Here is a 10587-nt window from a genome sequence, read left to right as displayed (position 1 = left end):
GCTTATCTCAGAATGTTCTCTTGCTGGTTTCTCACTTTTACCACATGCCTGACGGAACATTCAGTGTAAACTCACCTCCCATCAAACAGCCGGCCATACCCAGTGGTGGCCCACCCTTGTCTCTTGGTTTGTTCAATCTCAGCCTCTCCCCATCATGAACACTGGAAACTGCACAATTCATCTGGCAAGAAAAACTTCCACTATGGGGAAGAATTTCAGAAAGGATTTAATAAGAAAAAGGCACAAAATGAAGCTGAAGAAATTACAGGGATAAAAAAGCAGGAAAAGTCCATCCTGGCCAATCAGTGGGAAGTTATACAGAGGAAATTTGTGAATCTTTTCCCACTCGCCGTTGAATTTCCTGCAACTTCTCACAAATTCTAAAAAAGACACTTGCTTTGTCTATCTACCAGGCAGGGTCTGTCTCTGGGCATCATGCCAAAGGAAACATTTCTCAGAGAAAAAGGCAAAGCTTTTACATCATCACAAGGTTATTTTGTCCAATCACATTGTTCTGATACTGATCTCCCAGAGTCACCATGTCCCACATCATCGTAAGTTGTGTCTCCAGGGGGCAGGAACAGGGTTTCCTTCTCCATCCCAGAAACACCTTCATTCCTTAGTGAGTGCAGATTCCAAACTGAAAACACCAAGGGAGACACATACAGTCAGTGGATCCATTTTATAGCGAGGTCTGGCTGCATTGCAAGGGTGGAGCGCACTCTGCAGTCTGGGTTAGAAAATGTTCCCTCTTCGTTCTTCTGATTGGGTCCATGACAAGTTTTAATCCATCACCTCTGTACGTATTCTGGAAGTAAAACCCTTAGTTTCCAGACCATTTAAAGGTGCCAAGTGACAACTGTATTTACCTGTCACTTCATGTACAAAACCCAATCACTTACGAGCAAGGAGCTCTTAGTTAAGGACATTGTATAATTCACTCTGCCTTAACAACAAACATGAACACATAATTCTGATCAAGTACGAAGCAATGCACATTTCATCACCACTGCACCTCCTCTGGGGTGGCTGGTGGTGTCTCTGCTGAGGACACAATGGGGAGGGGGGAGAGATATTGGCCAAGAATAATGGGCAAATGCCCAACTTTTACAGGAAGCGTCACAAGCTCTTTAATATTTGCGCAGCATTAACAGGACTTTGGTTTATAAAATTCTGCCCAAAAGATACACGCACAGTAAATTGGTCGCAATCCAGTAATCCAGGGTGTGGCAGCCACACAAGGATTTGAACCTAGGGATTGAGGGATCTTTCTGGTTTGACCATGAAATATCATTCAGCAAGGACCCCACTTTTCCTGTCACCATTGCAGGCACTGAAGCCTCTGCTTTGAGGGAATGAAAAGAAGAGAGAAGGAGAGTTTTTCTCACAGGCACTGGGTTGGCCGGGTTTGTTCCCTTGCTGCGTACCTCACATTTCCAGCCCTCCCACTCTGCAGAGACAGTGTGAAGTGCAAACTCACCTCCTTGTGAATCCCCGTTCCTCTCACACGCCTCAGTGCCTTCCTCCTCATTCTGCCCCAAGCCAGTGTCACCTTCAGGGTCAGACACTTCTCTGGCATCATCATAACCATCCCCTGGGACATCTCCAGGCAGCGCAGGGGCATCTGACGTGAAGATGTGAAGTAATTAAGAGAATAGTCACAGTGAAGATAGAAATAAACTACAAGTGACAGATGCACCAGCCTCACTGGTCCCTGCGGATCTCTCAGCACTTCCACCCTCAGGATGGGAAGAGGAGCCTTCCTCTGGAACCCTTAGACTGGGGGATTTCACGTATCACATTTATCGGATACATTTCAATTGCTGGTTGAGTGGATCCTAGAGCTTCCACATGACGAGGCAGAGGGGGAGTTATAGAAAGAGGTGACTGGGATCTAGAGGCATTGCTCCACAAGGCATGCTATTATAATAATTACAAATGTAAATGACTTGGAATTGCCCAGAATTTGTTCCCGGCTTCCTAAACTTGACATTATCTTAAAAATGTCTTTTCAATGCGTTCTCCTGATAAAGTTTACCCCATAAACTGCCATCAGTCTCCAACGTACTGACACCACTGGGAGCTGAGCCAGCTAATAAGGGTGGGACATGGGCCCTTGGGTTTAAAATCTCCATGTCCCACCCACCCCCTGTCCCAGCGTGTCTGACACAGATGTATATAAGCTGCAATAGCTGCATGCCAGGAAAGGCTTGCAGGGAACATTGCTGTACTGTAGAGATCTCTGATTTGGGTTGTCTTTATAAATAGTGAGGAACCCTCGTGCTCCTGGCAGTGAGGGTCACAAGGCAGTGACCTGAGTCAAGTACAGCATGGACAGCTGCTGAGCGAACTGCTCCTTCCATCCCTGCAATGGGTCTCTGTCATGACCTAGGATATCACATGCTTCCCTACCCCTGGGCCTCCACACAGCTCTTGTCATGCATCTGGTCAGCGCCCCCAGCATTATGCCAATAGACAATACTGGTGGGTGAACTTCCTGGTTTTCTTAACAAACCACTATTGTCCCTACTGGGAAATATAGTTAGTTTTTCGTCATGGTAACGTTGCTTCCAAGAGGTGGATTCACTGCTCACCTTGGCCATCTGGAGTCTGGGGGACGTCATTCAAGACAGGCTCCTCCACATTATCGTAATCCAACTGAGACCCCCCTGGGGAAACTCCCTCTGGAACAGCAAACACCACACTCAGCCCATGGCACCAGCAGCGTCTCTTCAGTGCAGGTGGCCCTTCTAACTAGAGCTGTGTATCATGGCACATGAGAGGGGAAGTTGCAGGGGGCCCATGCTGAGAAGGGCACAAGTCAGAGAACTACAGTAAAACAGGAGTCCCAGAAATAACAAGGGGCCAATCCTGTCCCTGCAGAATCCAACAGCAGCTCTTTTATATATTTCAGTGGGAGCAGGATCTGGGTTGTGCTGAGATAACAGGTTGGAACACGGGCACTGCCAGGCCAGAGCCTGCCTGTGTGAATCCAGCTGATCTCTGCAGACAGGTTTGAATTTTCCTGTTTCACTGGGGAGGGGGAACCTCCCCTCTGTAGGAATTAAAGCTTCCACTGGGAGATCACTGGCCTGATCCTTTGTGAGCTCCTGCTCTCCATTAGCCTTTCAGGCAGCCCAGGGCTCAGCTTGGCAGCGCTCCAGCTTCTCAGCAGAACTGGCTCATCTGCTCAGTGTCTCCCCCACCCAGCCGCAGGTTAAACTCCCACAGGGCCGAAATCATGGACTCTTTTGAGAGCAGCTGGGGTAGAAATGCCGCCCTGTTTATAATTAGAGATGGGGCCAGGCCGGGAAGTTCAGGTCCAGGATTTTGCTTCAGCGACAGGTGCCAGCCCCAAAACTGAGATCCGAAGCTGGGGTCAGAATCTGCAAATCCCCCCTCCCACAAAGTTCTGGTGGGTTTGGATCAGTGAGTTGGGCTGAGCCCATCTGTAATTATAACATAGGACAATCTTATGTGAGCAACAAGGGTGATGTCGTGGTGGGAATCTGCTATAGACCACCGGACCAGGGGGATGAGGTGGACGAGGCTTTCTTTCGGCAACTCACGGAAGTTACTAGATCACAGGCCCTGGTTCTCATGGGAGACTTCAATCACCCTGATCTCTGCTGGGAGAGCAATATAGCGGTGCACAGACAATCCAGGAAATTTTTGGAAAGGGGAGGGGACAATTTCCTGGTGCAAGTGCTGGAGGAACCAACTAGGGGCAGAGCTCTTCTTGACCTGCTGCTCACAAACTGGGAAGAATTAGTAGGGGAAGCAAAAGTGGATGGGAACCTGGGAGGCAGTGACCATGAGATGGTCAAGTTCAGGATCCTGACACAGGGAAGAAAGGAGAGCAGCAGAATACGGACCCTGGACTTCAGAAAAGCAGACTTTGACTCCCTCCGGGAACTGATGGGCAGGATCCCCTGGGAGAATAACATGAGGGGGAAAGGAGTCCAGGAGAGCTGGTTGTATTTTAAAGAATCCTCCTGAGGTTACAGGGACAAACCATCCCGATGTGTCGAAAGAATAGTAAATATGGCAGGCGACCAGCTTGGCTTAACAGTGAAATCCTTGCTGATCTTAAACAGAAAAAAGAAGCTTACAAGAAGTGGAAGATTGGACAAATGACCAGGGAAGAGTATAAAATCATTGCTCGGGGATGCAGGAGTGAAATCAGGAAGGCCAAATCACACCTGGAGTTACAGCTAGCAAGAGATGTTAAGAGTAACAAGAAGGATTTCTTCAGGTATGTTAGCAACAAGAAGAAAGTCAAGGAAAGTGTGGGCCCCTTACTGAATGAGGGAGGCAACCTAGTGACAGAGGATGTGGAAAAAGCTAATGTACTCAATGCTTTTTTTGCCTCTGTCTTCACGAACAAGGTCAGCTCCCAGACTACTGCACTGGGCAGCATAGCATGGGGAGGAGGTGACCAGCCCTCTGTGGAGAAAGAAGTGGTTCGGAACTATTTAGAAAAGCTGGATGAGCACAAGTATCCACTGCATCCGAGAGTGCTAAAGGAGTTGGCAGATGTGATTGCAGAGCCATTGGCCATTCTCTTTGAAAACTCATGGCGATCGGGGGAAGTCCCGGACGACTGGAAAAAGGCTAATGTAGTGCCCATCTTTAAAAAAGGGAAGAAGGAGGATCCTGGGAACTAACTACAGGCCAGACAGCCTCACCTCTGTCCCTGGAAAAATCATGGAGCAGGTCCTCAAGGAATCAATTCTGAAGCACTTAGAGGAGAGGAAATTGATCAGGAAGAGTCAGCATGGATTCACCAAGGGCAAGTCAGGCCTGACTAATCGAATTGCCTTGTATGATGAGATAACTGGCTCTGTGGATGAGGGGAAAGCAGTGGACGTGTTGTTCCTTGACTTTAGCAAAGCTTTTGACACGGTCTCCCACAGTATTCTTGCCAGCAAGTTAAAGAAGTATGGGCTGGATGAATGGACTATAAGGTGGATAGAAAGTTGGCTAGATTGTTGGGCTCAACGGGTAGTAATCAATGGCTCCATGTCTAGTTGGCAGCCGGTATCTAGTGGAGTGCCCCAAGGGTCGGTCCTGGGGCCGGTTTTGTTCAATATCTTCATAAATGATCTGGAGGATGGTGTGGATTGCACCCTCAGCAAGTTTGCAGATGACACTAAACTGGAAGGAGAGGTAGATACGCTGGAGCGTAGGGATAGGATACAGAGGGCCCTAGACAAATTAGAGGATTGGGCCAAAAGAAATCTGATGAGGTTCAACAAGGACAAGTGCAGAGTCCTGCACTTAGGACGGAAGAATCCCATGCACCACTACAGACGAGGGACCGAATGGCTCAGCAGCAGTTCTGCAGAAAAGGACCTAGGGGTTACAGTGGATGAGAAGCTGGATATGAGTTAACAGTGTGCCCTTGTTGCCAAGAAGGCAATGGTATTTTGGGATGTATACGTAGGGGCATTGCCAGCAGATCAAGAGATGTGATTGTTCCCCTCTATTCGACATTGGTGAGGCCTCATCTGGAGTACTGTGTCCAGTTTTGGGCCCCACACTACAAGAAGGATGTAGAAAAATTGGAAAGAGTCCAGAGGAGGGCAACAAAAATGATTAGGGGACTGGAACACATGACTTATGAGGAGAGGCTGAGGGAACTGGGCTTGTTTAGTCTGCGGAAGAGAAGAATGACGGGGGATTTGATAGCTGCTTTCAACTACCTGAAAGGGGGTTCCAAAGAGGATCGATCTAGACTGTTCTCAGTGGTAGCTGATGTCAGAACAAGGAGTAATGGTCTCAAGTTGCAGTGGGGGTGGTTTAGGTTGGATATTAGGAAAAACTTTTTCACTAGGAGGGTGGTGAAACACTGGAATGCGTTACCTAGGGAGGTGGTGGAATCTCCTTCCTTCAAAGTTTTTAAGGTCAGGCTTGACAAAGCCCTGGCTGGGATGATTTAGTTGAGGATTGGTCCTGCTTTGAGCAGGAGGTTGGACTAGATGACCTCCTGAGGTCCCTTCCAACCCTGATATTCTATGATTCTATGATTGATTCCTCTCTCTCTTGGGGACAAGAGACTAGCCCTGCTGGGCACTGACGCCTCCACCCAAAGGGACTGACCCGTCTCCTCCAGCTCCTCACCTGGAGAGGTCACTGGGAGCCACTCCCAGGGGTGTGTGCTCAGGAGATGGTCACATGTTCCCATCCTGAGATTCTATCCTGTTCAATGGGATCAGACCCGACTGTGTAAAATGGGAACCGTGTGAGGGGAAATGGCTGCGATTGCAGAAAGTGTCATAGAAATTCATTTCTCTGCCCAGATTTGGGTCTCTTGGCCTGAGTCTGCCCCTCCCCCATTACCTTGTTCTGATCCAGGATCATTTTCCCCCTCGCTGTCCCCGGTGTAATACTGCAGCTTCGTCACTGAATCATCTGAATAGGAGACTGGAGAGACGAGAAACAGAAATTCATCACAGTGAGAACAGCACAACTGTGGGACTAGGAACACATCTGGGGCCTGGAGCAGGATTTCCAGTCTCAGTCTATACCTTCCTCTACAGGACATGGTGACTCACAGCAACTCCGAGTAGTGAGAGCCTGACACAGACTCCCCAAGAGAAATCTCCATGTTATTGTGGTAAATGTGACTGAGGGGATGATACAATCTGTCCTGAAGGATGCTGTGGTGAGTGAAAGGCCCGTCTCTGGCTGCTGGTCCAGGGAAGTTCCACAATTCTCCTGGCCTCCTCAGCCACAGAGGGGACTCCTCCTTCTTAAGGGTAAATACCCACCTCCCCCATGAATCAGTCGATCAGCTCTCCGTGGTGTTTCCAGATTAAACCAAGAAAGGCCCAAAGCAGAGTCTGTGATTCATAAATTTGTTCGTCTCTAAGGTGCCACAAGCACCCCTTTTCTTTTTGTGATTCACTGTAACCATCTTGGCAGTGATGCTGGGAGATGCCCTGAGCATGTTCTCAGAGCTCCACCACAGCAGAGCCCTTGGGCAGGATGTTCCCATCAGACATTGAGACAAAATGGCACAAAGGATAAAAGGGCTGGGACTCAAACTCATGAGGCTCTCCTGGGCTGATCTCTCTGCTCCGGGGGCAGGAGGGAGCTGACACAACAGACCAGTGGCTGCGGTGCGAGGGGGGCAAAGAACATCCCCTGCTCCAGTGCTCCAAAGAAGTTTTCAAATGATAGTTTAGCCTGCGCCAGACAGTCGCTTTCCTGACCCCTCACTGGTTACACGCCAAGGCTGCAGGACGGGCAGATGGGAAATTAATTGTCCCTAGAACTGGGACACTCCGTGTACGGTGGGAAGGAAACCCATCTCTCTCAGTCTACATGAGTAACTTCTGGTCTCACCACAGACCCAGCTCCCACAGCTAGAGCTTGGTAAAAATACCAGGTGGTTTGGTTTTCTGACCATTGCGGGGAAAAAGCAAAACATAAGATTGTTTTGAGTTGAGCCCAAAATGACTTTTTTTTGGCAATTTTTGGGAAATGCAAAAGTAAAAAAAAAAAGTTTAAGGTTGAATGAAACCATTTGGTGTTCTTTTGGACATTTGTTAATTTTTGTTTATTTGTTTTCATTCCGATAATATTAAAGGAAATTTCTAATGGAAAAGTAATATCCAATTGAAAAAAACAAAATGTTTTCTTTAGAAAGTGTCGAAATGAAATGAATCCTTCTGTGTGTATTTGGAACAATTGGGTGAAATTGACCGGAATTTGTGAAATGTTTTGGTGTCTCTGAATCTGCATTTTTCACCAAAACATTTCATAACGGAGACTTGTGCCCAGCTCCAATGACAAGCTCACAGGGCGGAAGCTGCAGTGATTTAACTCTGGGTCAGGGCCTCAGATGGACAGGGCATTAGATAGCTGCTCCCTGTTAAGAGTCAGACCCACGGACCTGAGCGACTGAACATCTCCTGCTTTTTTCTCATCAGGTTATAATCAATCTCCTCGTACACGGCCTCAGAGAAGGGATCCAAGGGTCTTCTGGAGCCTGAAAAGAAAGGGCAGGGTTTGCACAGGGTCATTGAAACCAGAGATGGCAAATACTATGGGATCATCCAGCCTCTCCCCATGGACCCAGTGTGAGCCTGAACCCTACCGCACATTCCCAGTGCTGGAATTTAAATGAGCCAGGTGACAGCGTTTCTTTCCACAACAGCCCTTTGATGATGCTTCCCAGGGCTAATTCTCTGTCAGGAAGATTCCTCACATTCATCTTAAATGTTTTTTAATCTCATCTCATTATTTCTGGCTATTCCCCTTTGGAGCAGCTTAAATAATTCTTCCCCCACGCAGGTGTTTCTCTGCAAAATGGTGAGAACCTCTTTTTTTTCATCGAGTTTAAGGCGAGAAGGGACCATTAGAACATCTAGTCTGACCTCCTGTATAATACAGGCCACTGCATTTCACCCAGATACTCCTAGATTTGAGCCCAAAGATGCACTTAGAGTAAAGCATTTCAGTCCTCAGGAGAATAAACTATTGTGTGCCACAGGCAGAAAGCAGGAGTGAGTAAGGTACCACCAATGCCCAATGGTCCCACAGTGGCAAGGAACTGATTACTTGAGAGATGCCTTGATAATCCTGGCAGGTGATCCACGCTCCATGTTTCAGAGGAATAGGAAAATCCCCCAAGGTCCCTTTTTGCCAATCTGACCTGGGGGGAAATTTCTTCCTGACCCCAAATCTGACAATTGATTTGACCCTGAACATGTGGAAAAGACACACCACCCACCTATCTTCGAAAGAGGTTTCTCTCTATCACCTCAGAGGACTGTTCCAGCCCATTCACTGACACATATTCCTCTGTAGCTAATGCCTGATGCTTCAGAGGAGGGCCAGAAACAAAACGAAGCAAAACAAAACACAAAGATGGGTCTTCCCAGAATTCCTTCCTGACCCCTGCAGGAGATTGGCTGAAGCCCTGAAGCATGAGATCTGATTATAGTCATTGTCTTACTGCAAAGTTGTGACTGTTACATGTATGTTGATGGCAGTCCCATCCTCTATCTTCTTGCCAAGGAGCTGGTAGCTAATGTTTGTATAAAGTGTGTTATAGATGGAAAATCCCCTACAAGTGCCAGCTTTGAGTACAAGACAGTAAAATGCTCCTTTCCCACACTTTTCCTTCCTAAGATTGTCTTTTCTACTGGATCACTCTCTTCACAACTATTTACCACAGCTCTATTTTTATACACCTTTTTCCCTTGACAATATTTCCAATTTCTCTAGGTCCCTTTTCCATGATGTCTCTCCTCAGGATATTCAGATCCCCTCCCTGTGGCAGATACTGCAGCTCCAGGCAGTATCTTTGGGAATCACTGTATTAAAGCTATGAATGGTTTATGTTCTACTGCATGTCGGAGGGTTACCACAGCTCCTCCAGGAAGAAAAAACACTGAGTGTGTGTGTGTGGGGGGGGTGGATGATTAAGGTAAATCACTGAGATTGTAAACAACTCCAGAAAGGTAAAAACCTTCAGGGTGGTTTATACAAACTGGTTCAAACTGGGTTACCAGAGACCAAGAGACAAAGGAGGGCTTCTGATATGAAAGGCTGAGTTTAAAAAGACTCAGGGCCTTCATTTTGATTCTGCAATGGGCAGGACCTTCTGTCCATGGGGATCCCAACACTGAATCGTTGGAGGGATGTTGGTCTACCAGGCTGCCCATGAGGAAGATGGGTGAATTCTGGTATGTTCAGCAAGTGTGGAGGAATTTTTATTGTTTTTAATGTTTTCTCTGTCACACTTTTATCCTCAGAATAAGGTGTAATCTGCCGAGAGAGAGCTGGGTGGTAACTTGTAACTGCTGGCAATGCCCTGCTCATAGCCCTTGGGGAGAAAGCACAGCATGGGGGCTGGCCTGTAGGCAGACTGGTTTGCTGGGGGTATCACAGTGGAAGGCAGGGGGCTGTGCAGTCTTAAAAACCCCTGGCCGCAAGGAGATGGGACAGGGGGTTCCCACCCAGAGACACGTGACAGCAGGAGGCCTGAGTAGACACTCCTGGAGTGGATCACCGGAGGGTGAGGGCGGGTGAGGATACAGATGCCGTTTCTCTGAAACTGTAAAGGTCCCTAGCCAGTATCATCTCCAGATTTCATGGCTGGGCTGTTCCACTGCCAGACAGTTAATGAAATAGTAAAAGAGAGAGGCGTTAACAGGCACCCTTGGCCACCCCACCCAGCCTGGTATCGTCCCTCACCCTGACACCCTGCAGCCGCCCTGCTACTGCAGAAGCATTTCACACAGTGACACCAATCAGGACCCACCTCTGAGCTGTGCCCTGGCACTTCGCACCTGCGCCCCCAGGATGATTAAGACCAGGCAGAGCAGGGCCCCCAGGATAATGCAGATGACCACGGGCACCGTGACTCTCCCACTGTCGGTCGGAGGGCGGCGCGGGGGAGCTGGATGGAAATGAACATGCGACATGAGAGATTAGCCTGTGAGAGTCGTGGAAGCCCACGAACCTGTAGCATGTGGGAGGTGACTTGTTTGTTCCCGGGAGGATCCTCACCTCTGAGAGTCCCTGGTTGTCTCCAGCTGTCACCTCCACAGACTCCCTCACAGCAGCACAGGG

At 48.3% G+C, this 10587-nt stretch overlaps 1 protein-coding gene across 1 annotated transcript in view; it reads right to left on the bottom strand.

Annotated features, from left to right (window-relative positions):
- Window positions 1–247: 247 nt before the first annotated feature.
- The window catches only part of LOC140898819 (antigen WC1.1-like), a 51945-nt gene continuing 41605 nt past the window's right edge, over window positions 248–10587 (bottom strand). Inside the window, exons 12-17 of the mRNA XM_073313282.1 lie at window positions 10277–10414; window positions 7901–7996; window positions 6343–6426; window positions 2595–2684; window positions 1481–1624; window positions 248–640 (exon numbers count right to left, since the gene is read on the bottom strand). Of these exons, the coding sequence (XP_073169383.1) occupies window positions 492–640; window positions 1481–1624; window positions 2595–2684; window positions 6343–6426; window positions 7901–7996; window positions 10277–10414 (701 nt within the window). The 3' untranslated portion in view covers window positions 248–491. The remainder of the gene's footprint in view (window positions 641–1480; window positions 1625–2594; window positions 2685–6342; window positions 6427–7900; window positions 7997–10276; window positions 10415–10587) is intronic.

The sequence above is a fragment of the Lepidochelys kempii genome, chromosome 1 (genome assembly GCF_965140265.1).
Source record: "Lepidochelys kempii isolate rLepKem1 chromosome 1, rLepKem1.hap2, whole genome shotgun sequence".
NCBI classification, from domain to species: Eukaryota; Metazoa; Chordata; order Testudines; family Cheloniidae; genus Lepidochelys; species Lepidochelys kempii.
Note: the sequence above shows the minus strand (reverse complement) of the source record. Positions and strands in the feature narration are given on the sequence as shown.